Genomic DNA, 11540 nt, shown 5'->3' on the forward strand with positions numbered 1-11540 from the left:
CAAGATGATGGGCCAAAGGAAACCGGGAAGGAATGCCCCATATAAGTGATTCAAACTATCACAAGGGCATGACTCTCTCTCTCTCTCTCAGCCCGCCCGTGTGTCTATCCACACGTAACCCTTTTCCTCCTAATAAACACTTTACTTGTTTCGCTACTTTCCATCTCTATATGGAAATTCGTCTCTACACAGCTGATGGGCCAGGGCTTTGCAACTGGCCACTTGTCCCTTGTGGTCTAATGACTAGGACTCAGGGCTCTCACTGCCGTGACCTGACTTCAATCCCTGGCTGGGAGCTGAAACCCTGCTTCCAGCCGCTGCAGGCTGAAGCGATCCAGCATCAGGCAGATGAGCTCTGGTACCCATGAGTCTTTGCAGAAATGTAGAGTCATGACCAAGGGCTCAGGGCTCTCTCTCTCCAGGACAGCTCAGCACCACTTTTCTCAAAGGCATCCTTCTGCCCTTGGCCATGAGGAAGCTCCCCTGCTCTTTCTCTGCCTTTCCAGGGACTTGGGAGAGACGCCTTCCTCACGAGTAAGGTCCGTGATCCGTTAGAAAACACCTCTCTGAATATTATCTAATTCCATGCCTATTTTACAGACGGGGAAGGTCCCTTGGCTCCTGAGAGGTGAATGCAGGATAGAAGCCAGGTCTCTCAACTCCTCTGTCTGGTGCTCTCCCTGGCACCTAAAACCCCCCATCAGGGAAAGCTCTCTGTTACAATAGAAAGCAAAGCAATGTATTGACAGAAGGAATGATGGATTGGAGAACCAGCACACCAGTGGGTGAATGTTTGCTGAGAGGCGGGATAATTAAGTAGTCTCAAAATATCTCCCCATAATATACTTTCTAGTTACAAAGAGAAACACAGTAGCTAGCTGTAGAGTGGAGAAACCTGGCCAATCCCATCTCACCCAGTGATCAAAGGTCTATCAGCAGTAATAGGACAAGCCAGTCCGATGGGCCTCCAGTTTGAATGCAATGAGAAGGACACAACATCACCTCTGGGGTGTTGCTGCCTGTTATGGGTTGAACTGTGCCTCCATCCATACATTGAAGCCCTAATCCCAGTACCTCAGAATGTGACTATTTGGAGATGGGGTCTTTAAGAAGTGATGAAGTTAAAATGGGGCTATTAGAGTGGGTCCTAATCCAATCAGACTGGTGTCCTTAGAAGGAGAAGAATTTTGGACCCATAAAGAGACACCAGGGCTGTATGCGCACATGTGAGGGCTTAGCAAGAAGGCAGTCACCTGCAAGCCAAGGGGAGAAGCCTCAGAAGAAGCCAGGCTTCCTGACATCGTGATCTTGGACTTCCAGCTTCCAGAGCTGTGAGAAAATACACTTCTATTGTTTCAGCCACCAAGTCTATGGTATTTTGTTATGGTGGCCCTAGCAACCCACACACCACCAAAAATGCATAAACTGCGTCTAAGCAGCGGGAAACACGAGACAAACCCAAATGAGGGCCATGCTGCAAAATAACTGGCCTGTACTCCTCAAAAATATTCACGCTATGAAAGACACAGACAGAGGGACTGTCCGAGATTGGAGGAGGCCCAAGGAACATGATACTGACCTTGGACTGGACCTGGTCTGGGAAAAAAACTTTCTCCTTTGCTGTAAAAGCATGAGGACAATAGGTGAATTGAATAAGGTTCATAGATTAGACAGTTGGGTCATACCAATGTTGATTTCCTGATTTTGATCTTTTGACTGTGGTTGCTTGTTTTTTAAGAAATACACACAGCAGTGTTTAGAGTCAGTCACGTCTGCAACCAGCTCTCTCATGCTATATGGAAGAAATTGTGTGTGTGTGTGTGTGTGCGTGTACATACAATCAGAGAGAAGATGAGCGTTGAAACAAATGTTAAAAGAAGTTAACGTTTGAGGAATCTGGGTGAAGGATATATGGAACTTCTTTTCAGTAAGTCTGGAAGTATTTCAAAATAAAAAGTTGAAATCCTCCCATCGTCCCGCAGGAAGAAGTCACCTCACCAGCCCCTGCCCCCCTCCAGCCACCTCTCCTCCCCTTCCCAGCCCAGCTTAAGTCCGATGTTTCCCCACCTCTCTATGCCCTGCCCTCCCCCACCCCCAAATTCCCTCCGCTTCGGCACAATACCCACCCCCCCCCACGGCACCCCCCCGTGCCCACTGGCGCCTCTGCCTCTGCTCAGGCAGCCTTCCCTCCAGAAACTGCCCCCCCTCTGGGTTCGCAGGCTCCACCTGCTCTGCTCCCGGGGCCCTTAACCCACGGAGCTTCCCCCATCTCAGTGCTAATCGCAGTAAAAGTTGATCACTACCAAGTGTTCAGTCATTATCACAAATGACTCATCACCCCCAGTATTCGTCTCTTTCAGTCTCCCCTCACCCTGCGAGGTAAGCGATATCAACCCCAATCCACCAACGGGAAACCGAAGCTCAGAAAAATGACGTGTCCCTTGTCACAGCCAGAAAGTGACCAGGGGGCTGGACTGGAGCCAGACTCTTAACTACCAAGCCACATGCTCTCCCTGCAGCCATGAATTATAATGACCTACGGGGTCTAACGCGCGCTGAGCTGGGCTCCTCCGGACCCTGCGCTCAGGCTTCCAGGAGATGGAGACGGGGACAGCCCCTCCCCTCGGAGGATGGCCCCTAATGAGCTAATACAAGCAAGGCCTTGGGACCCTGCCGGCCGCGTGGGAAGCGCCCCTGTCTGTGAACCAGGCTTGTTGTTGTTAATAGACTTTATTTCTTAGAACTGTCCTAGATTTACAGAAAACCTGAGAAGATAGCACAGAGAGTTCCCATATACCCCACACAGCTCCCCCTGTAATTAGCATCTCACATTAGGATGGTACATTTATTACAATTAATGAACCAATGTTGACACATTGTTATAACTAAAGTCCATTTCCTTAACTTTTACCTAAGGTCTTTTTCTGTTTTAGGATCCCAGCCAGGAGGCCACGTTATTTAATTGTCTGTTCCCGTTGTTTGTCATCGGTAACAGCCACGGTGGTATTAATGGCCTTAATCCCCCAGGAGACCTCTAGGAGGTACTTCTCCTGAGTGGGGAGTCTTTTCAGCAGACCCCAACGGCCTCTGGCTTCACCCTTCAGCATCCATGACTCCTTCCCTCCATCCCTCTCTCCCCTCCCCCCATTGCAGGTGAATTTGGGAACCCATCTGAGGTGAACAGCTGCTCCATCCCCCAGGGACCCGCTGTCTTTTCTGCCAATTACAAAGACTGTCATGTGCTGGAGAAGGTAGGGGTCTCACTGCTCTGGGGGAGACCCCACGGCTGGGAACCAGCTTGCCCTGACACAGTGTCAGGCTAGAGAGGCCCCTCAGGGACCAGGGACACATCGGAACCCAAGACCACTCAATGGGCTGGTGGGTGAGGAAGACTAAGTCCTGGGCACTGACCCCTCCTCTGCCTGGAGGCTGCTCCCCTGCCGCCCTCTCTCCTGTAGGATGGGCGCTCCCACCCGAGGGTGTTCGTGGAAGCTGGGCTGCCCAATGGTCACTCTGATCTGTCCCAAACCTGATCACACCTGGACTCCAGACTCCCACCTGGCACCACCAACCACATTCTCCCTTCCTGCCCCTCATCCGCATCCCCTCTGCCCTACCCCAGAGGACAGCTTAGCTCATTTAACCCCTGCCTCACTGTCCCTGGACCCACCCACCCCACCCTAGCTCGACCCCAGCGGGGCACCTTGGAACACGGTGGGGAGCAGCTGAGAAGCAGCTTACGCAGGTACGGAGGAGTCCTCCGTGCGCGCACACGCTGTCGGGAGCCTTCCTGAGGATCGGGTGGCCTGACAGCCCTTTGCTGGGCTCTACGAGGCCACTGCCCTCCATTTCCCTGGAGGTCTGCAGCCCACTTGGCTCCTTCTCCTGTCCTCACCACTCTTGTCCCCAGCCCTAGGTACCCTCTGACTCAGGAACAGTGCCAGGTGGCCTCCAGGCACATCCCCCGCAGAGTGAGAAGAAGTTCAAAGGAAGCCCGTCAGCTGGCTGCAGTCATGACAACACCAGAGAGGGTCCCTGTTACTATGGCAACACAGGTGCCACTTTCCAAACCGAGCAAGGCCCTGGTCCCCTGAATGCTGAAGGAATAGGAGGGCTTCCTCCCCCACCCCACCTGCCAGTGATGAAACTGCTCCACGCCCCGTTCCTAGGAGAGCCTGGCCCCCAGAATGGACCGCAGAAGAGATCTTTAGATGTGGTGACCACCTGCCCCAGCCTGATAACAGTTAATCTTTTTTTTTTTTAACATATTTATTGCAGTATAATTGCTTTACAATGGTGTGTTAGTTCCTGCTTTATAACAAAGTGAATCAGTTATACATATACATATGTTCCCATATCTCTCAGTTAATCTATCTTTACATGTACCCCTACCCGTAGATCTAGAACATTCCAGCGTGGATGATAAATTAAATGGTGACCCGACCTCTAGAGTGTAGTTCACCTGTCTGTTGCCTGCGTGAGAAAGTCTGGTCTGTGAAGGCTTTGCTGGAGTTACCACTGCAAGAAAGGGCAGTGAGAGAAGCCAGCTCTCCCCTCCGAGGCCAGCCCTCAAATGCTGACGGTCGCCCAGGCCCTCCCCGCACCGTGTCTATGATGGACCCTGAACCCCAAGGCCCTGACCCTCCTCTTTGATCTGCCTTCGTCCCAGCGACTGTCCAGTGCTTCAGAAACAGTCACTTCGTCCTGGTGGTGTCCCAGGAAACGGCCTTGGTGTGCAGGACACTGATCAATCTCCACCTGGCCCGCACCTCCCCCGGCTGCCCCCCAACCAGGAGGCGGGATCCTCCGTGGTCTCCATGGCTGGCCCTCTCACCTGCTGTGACACCACAGTCCAGGAAGAGTGGGGGCCACCCTGGTGCCCATGACCACCCCCTGGGAGGGCCTCCCCCAGCTGTCTCTTCCTACAGGTGGACCGCATCCAGCACAACCAGCTGGTGACCAACATCGGCATCTGGATGGGGCCACAGGGTTCCATCACGTGGGACGGCACCTTCCTCACACAGGCTGGGCTGCGGGCTTGGGTGTGAAGGGAGCACAGGTGAGCTTAGCACAGGCTTTGGAGCCGTCTGGGTTCATGTCCAAGCTCTGCTATCACCCACTGTGTGACCTCGGATGAGCTACTTACCTCTTCCCAGCGCCACCCGCCCCCCAGGCCGGGGCAACACCCCTCAACCAGAGCTGATGTGAGCATTAGACCAGGCCTGCCCACGCCTGGCAGGCAGAAGCCACAGCAGGGCCTGAGAGGGCCGGAGTCCTCGAGAGCCCTCGCCTTTATCCCTCCAGGAACTAAGCTGAGAAACGAAGCATCAAGAAGCTGAAAAGTCCCCTTCCAGGCCCCAGGAAGAAGCCAAGGCTGTGCCTGGCCGTTGCCGCCTCCTGATCTCAGAGGTCACAAAGCCGCAGATGAGGCAGAAGATAACTGGGGCTGAAGCTCTGAGGGTACGGGGTGGGGTGGGGGAGGAGCGGAGGGAGAACCCCTCACTGAAAGGGGCCACCGGCACCTGCTGACTCAGGTGGCAAAACGAGCCAGGAACCCAGGATGCCAGGGGGTAACCCCTGAGGACATCTGAGCTTGTCACACCTGTCTCTGAACCCCAGGGGCCAGGCACCAACCTCAGCCTGAACTAATATGGTAACCACGGGGTGTAGGAATTCTGTGCTTGGCACTGAGTGGGTTTCCAGATGTCTTTTTTCCCCACCCTCCTGCCATGAGGGCTGGGGCAGGCTGCTGGCGTCAGGGTTCAAATGTCTTTTCTTTTAAAATGCTATGTATTCCCAGGGGGACCGGGGGACAAATCTGGCATGCTTTGGACATCAGGATTTAAAAGCTACGGGAGCTAGCCGGAATTCATCACAGAAGGGAAGCATAAGGGGAAACAGCTGTAGGCCATCAGGAATGAGCTGGAGGGCTCCGCAGAGGAAAGGCCTTCCGGTCAGGGTGGAATCACTCGTGTGTACTGACACCTCCTTTGCGCCAGGCCCTGGTCTCCATTGGTAGGACGTCCTCCCCAAGGGCACCGGCCCAGGCCCGGACCCAGGGCTCTGCCACAAGGAGAAGTAAAGGTCGAGCGCTCAGGAGCCGGGGTGGGGTGGGTCAGCTCCTCCTGCAGGACACCTCCGGGTGCCGGCGTGCCCCTCCCCCCACCAGGTGCGTGCAGTGCCACGCAGGCCAGCCAGGCACACTGGACCCAGTGGCAGATCAGCCACAACTGCAAGGACAATGATGACCCCAGGGCGCTATCTCGTGACCTCACTTGATCCTTAACCACAGCCTTTGGAGGGGGGCGGTCAGCGCCATTGTACAAATGAAGAAATTGAGGCTTAGGTTAAATGGCCAGTAAATGCTGATAAGATTCAAACCCGGGTGTGTGAGATGACAGAGCTTTCAGAACAGGGTGGGCATCTGTCAGCCCCATGGGGGCTCCATCCTCGGCATCTAGAAGATGGCCTGGCACAGCAGGCTCGACCTGTCCCCAGAAGACAAGACGTGGTGGGCAGAGGATGGGGCAATGACGCACATCACCCAGGGGACTGCAGGTGGCATCCATCCGCCCTGCTGGACCAAGCCTCCTATGTCCCATCCACATAGTACAGTAATCTGGATGCGCCGATTCTGTGTCTTCTCTCCTCCATCCTCTCCAACTTGGACTTCAGGCTTCACATCCACTGTGTCTTCAACGCCAGTGACTTCCTGCCCCTCCAGGCGCCCCTCTTTCCTCCCCCATCCAGCCACTGTGACCCAGCACAGCCCCCTGTGGCTCCAGCTGCAGATCGACAAGGGAAAAGGGTACGGTGTCCCTGCGCTTTCTCTACCCACCCCCACTTCCCAGACATACAGCCGACCGAAGTTCATGGGCCCCTCTCCCTGCAGACAAGGCTTTCAGCTCCTACCACAGGGAGGGGGACCACCCCATTGTGGGGCTGCTTCAAGAGTCTGACCCCATGGAGGTCTGGCTCCTGCAGAGGACAGACCCCATTCTGGTCCTGGTGCTGCACCAGCGCCAACCCCTTCCAGTATCCTCAGTGGCCCATCCAGTCAGGTGAGTGGCGGTGGTGCTGGAGCTGCCCCTCCCCTCCCCCTCCTTGACTTCTCTCCTCCCCAGGTGTCCTTTCGGTGACAGCTCAGGACCTGAACGATGGCCTTGGAGGGTAGCTCTGCCCTTCCACTCTCACTACCAGTGCTTCACCGTTGCCACCTTCGCCCTCCTGGACACTGGCTCCTGGAGGGCCCGCAGGGGACCACTCAGAGGCATGTGTTCTTCCTGCCTGCTCCCCATCTGCTAAGCGGGGATAAGCTGGTCACCGAATCCCTCCAGCCCCCTGCGAGCTAATGCGGACAAAGGTCCCCAGACGGGACTTGGTCTTCCTGAGTGCTGTGGAGGGCAGTGAGCCCCGACCTGCAAACCACTCCAGAAGGAGGAAGGAAAATGCTGGATCATGAAGGCAATCAACCCTAACCTGAGCCGGGCATGGTGTTCCAGAGTGGCCTCACTTCTGACTCTAGAAATGATGTGTTCAGCATAATTCTGCTTTGAATTTTATTTTAATTAATTAATTTTTGGCTGCGTTGGCTCTTCGTTGCTGCGTGCGGGCTTCTCACTACGGTGGCTTCTCTTGTTGCGGAGCTCGGGCTCTAGGCATGTGGGCTTCAGTAGTTGTGGCATGCAGGCTCAGTAGTTGTGGGTCGCGGGCTCTAGAGTGCAGGGTCAGTAGTTGTGGCACACGGGCTTAGTTGCTCCGTGGCATGTGGGATCTTCCCGGACCAGGGCTCGAACCCATGTCCCGAACCCATGTCCCCTGCACTGGCAGGCGGATTCTTAACCACTGCGCCACCAGGGAAGTCCCTCTGCTTTGAATTTTTATAACTCAACTTCTGCGGAAGGTAAATATGGATACATTTAGTGTACATTTAGGTTTTTCTACGTAATCTATAAATGGCACCATAGGCCACATACTACTGTTTAACTCTCGTTCTACTGAACAATATAAATCTTTCACCTTAATATAGACAGATCTCTATATATTTTAAATAGATGCATGACATTCCATCAGACGTAGACAGATGTCACTGGTTAGCACCTGGGAGGCTAGCTGAATAACCAGCTCAGCTGCGTGCCTCTTCCTGAGCCAAGAGACCCTCGCCCGCTGGATGAAGGGGTACCTGTTGGTTACGCTGCTGGCTGCTGGTTCAGGTCAGTTCCTCCTGCTTCTACTCCTTTTTTTTTTTTAATTTATTTATTTATTTATTTTGGCTGCGCCAGGTCTTAGTTGCGGCACGCAGGATCTTCATTGCGGCATGTATGCAGGATCTAGTTCCCCGACCAGGGATCAAACCCGGGCCCCCTGCACTGGGAGCGTGGAGTCTTACCCACTGGACAACCAGGGAAGTCCCTGCTTCTACACCTTTTGGGAGCTGCCCGTGGCTTTGTGTTTCTGGAAGCGATGGTAACCTGCCCCCCCAACCCTGCCCCCAGTCATTGGTCATTGAGGGCCAGGAAGAGAGGGCGCTAGACATCTGCTCTCCTGCTGCCCAGTTAACACTACGTCCTCGGAATCCCCTCTCCGCATCTGTCGGGTGGCAAAGGGAGCAGGTCGGCCCTCCCGGGGGGACTCTGAGGGCCGGGGCCAGGGCTCTACGTGGCACAGCGCTTCCCTCCCGCAGGGTCCACTACTGCAGACGTGAGCCATCCAGAACGAGAGAGGCACAGGTTCCAAATTGGGAAGCAGCACCTATGGCTCTGTACCTCGTGAGACTGGGGCTGGTCAGCGTGCCCAGATCTCTTCCCTCCTGCCTGGCCGGCAGCAGCGTGGACCTGGGCTGGGTCCCAGACCCCATGCCCCTGCCTCAGTGCTTCTTGCCCATGGCTCTAAGCCAGCCCCGTGCCTTGACCTTATTCTCATCCCACCAGGTTTACTTCCCCTGCGGTACCTCTGCCTGCTGCCCCTCAGGGCTGAAGACTTACTCGACTACGTGTAGCTCTGGGGCTGCAGGTGAGTCCAGGGTGGGGGACAAAATAGGGGGGGTTCTTTGTCCTTTCATGTCTGCAGGCCTGTTCCTGGCTTCTGAGCCACGTGGGGAGCAGGACGGCAATGAGCCTCAGGTCACCACAATGACATTGCCAGGCCCAGAGCACGGTGAGCTCTCCCGGGCCACTGGGCTTTGAGGATTCCTACAGGTGGGAGTCTACGCTGGGGCCTGCAGGTATGAGGCTGTGGGCAGGCCCCTCAGGCCTTGGCCCTCCAGGGTGTGCTGACAAAACGGGGAAGCTCTGGCTATAGTGAGGGCAGGAGATGGTGTGACTGAATTCATTGGGGAACTAAGCAAAGCTAGCCACGGTCCACCTCACCTGCAAAAGGGCAGCTTCAGCTCTGCCCAGTGTGATTACCAAGGGCTGGGGTTTGGGGAGAGGGTTGGAGGGGCCCTTGCCCAGCCCTGCCATCCTTCAGATCCCTTTTGTCTGGCAGGCTCCACCATGAACTGCAGCCCAAGGCCTCTCCTCTGGGTAATTCTTTTGCTGTTGGCTGTTGCCCTGGTCTGAGGGGTTGGCGTCTTTGTGGACCTGAGCCAGGCCAAGCCCAGAAGCTCCTGGAAGGCAACAGAAGGTGAACAGGCTGAATAGACCCTTGTTTCAAGCCTAGTGAAAGCAGGTGTGGAAAAGCTACTTGTGATGACTAGACAGAATCATTCTCATCTCAGACACGTGCGCCTCAGAGTCAGCTCTGTCCTTTCAGAATTGCGGCCTCTATTATTGGGTAGAGTCCAATGCCTCCCAGGACTGAATTTAGGAGACTTTGCCTCTCCGCAAGGAAAGGCGGCATTCCAGGCAGAGAAAGCAGGACAAGAGAAGGTAGGGGGAGGTCAACTCATGGCAGAGTCAAAGCACAGCAATAGCTGGGAATCGGGAACCTGGCAGGGCTAATGGCCTGTGAAGGCTTGTCACCTTCTCACAGACACAGGAGCTCCGAGTGGGCATCCTCAAAGCATGCCACTTGGTTGCCATCATGGATGAGGGAATCCAGAGCTCCCGGGGCCAAAAGAACTAAACTTGACTTGAACAAGCTCCTCCTGGTCCCCCTCTGAGCCTCCCAGCCTCCCATAGAGGATGCTGGCTACTTCTCCCATCACCAGCCCCCCTTCCCACTCCCTTGGCCCCTGGGACTGGTCCACACAGGGGTGGTCGGCACAGGCTGAACGGCAGCCTGTTGGCCCTGAGGCTGCCTGATGCCACAGTGGGCACGGCTGCCAGACAGGTCAGTACCAGTGCTGGCTGTGCTGCTGACCGTCTGCTCGTGTATGACATGGGCCTTCATCTCTGACTTGTCGGTCTGGAAAGGTCTTTGCTGCCATGTAGAGCTTCTAGGGTGGGAAAGGTAACCCAACCTAGGTGGAGTGGGTTGGGTTCAGCCTCTGGCAGCTGGAGGATCTGGTGGGGAAGTCAAACTTGGTTTCAGACACCTCTCTGGCCTTTGGTAGGGCGTGAGTTAGAGAAGTGGCATAAAGGGAACCACAGTGCTTGAGTCAGGCCCGTGGCCTTGACACCATGCAGGCACTCTCCAGCCGTGGCCAGTTCCACCTTTTCTGTTTTCAGGATACTGGTTGAATACAAGCCAGGCTGTTTGAGTTATAACCCTGGCTCTGCCTCTTACTAGCTGTGTGATATTGAGTTATTGAACTCTTCTGTGCCTCGGTTTCCTCATCTGTAAAATGGGAATAATACCTATCCCCATAGGGATGTTGGATAAAATGAGTTAATAGATAAGAATCCTTAGAATAGTACATAACAGCCAACATTTACTGAGTACTATTAACTACCAGAATTTCTCCTCCTCCTGCCCCAAAACTAATGCTTACCTAAATTTTTTTTTTCTTCCCCATATGAGGACAAGCTTATAGCTCAAGATGAGGAGGGGCTAGGGGAAGCAGCTGCCTTAGGCTTTTCTAGCAGAATAGAGCACTTAGGCAGGAAGATCCAGACACTTGCTATGGAAGTTAGTTAAGGAACTCCCCTTAGCTGGGACTATTTCCCCATCTGTGACTAGGGATGACGTGTTCTGTCCGACCTCCTGGCTTGTGCAGGGCCTATGGGATATACTTTTCAGGGTTAGTGTGAAATAAGTGAGGATTCTCAGCTTGGATGTTGTTTGGAGGAGCCAGGCTGACAGGCTCTGAGGGGTCAGGGATCCAGTTCCATTCAGGGCCAACTCTTCTTGCCATTGCCTTCATTGCACAAGCTCATTGTGAGCGTTTAAACAGCACGGAAGGGTGGTTCTGGGAATGGCATCGATGCTGTGTTTAAACCAAGCATGAGTCTATAGATGCCAACTGGAATCACATTACGTAACCAACTTTTCTCTTTAACTTTTTTTTTCATGCAAAGGTAGACATCTTGTGTCATTACCTATTACTTTTAACAGCTGCATTCTCCTTCGTATCATGGTTGAACAATATATTTGATCTCCTTTTTTAAAAACAATTTTTTTTATTAAAAACAATTTTTAAAAAAATTTTGACCGGGCCA

General features: G+C 54.1%; 1 protein-coding gene across 1 annotated transcript; it reads left to right on the forward strand.

Moving 5' to 3' along the window:
- Positions 1-239: 239 nt before the first annotated feature.
- On the forward strand, positions 240-9641 carry ZP1 (zona pellucida glycoprotein 1). Its single transcript, XM_036861367.1, is given in 20 exon segments — positions 240-358; positions 507-534; positions 2361-2379; positions 3154-3251; positions 3459-3508; positions 3510-3599; positions 3911-3993; positions 3996-4055; positions 4670-4803; positions 4806-4861; positions 4913-5011; positions 6670-6744; positions 6746-6813; positions 6893-7019; positions 7021-7065; positions 7125-7248; positions 8931-9012; positions 9105-9149; positions 9152-9223; positions 9301-9641. Coding segments are annotated over 20 exon segments (1815 nt in total).
- The last annotated feature ends 1899 nt before the right edge of the window (positions 9642-11540 follow it).

This window comes from Balaenoptera musculus, chromosome 8, assembly GCF_009873245.2.
Source record: "Balaenoptera musculus isolate JJ_BM4_2016_0621 chromosome 8, mBalMus1.pri.v3, whole genome shotgun sequence".
Taxonomy (NCBI): domain Eukaryota; kingdom Metazoa; phylum Chordata; class Mammalia; order Artiodactyla; family Balaenopteridae; genus Balaenoptera; species Balaenoptera musculus.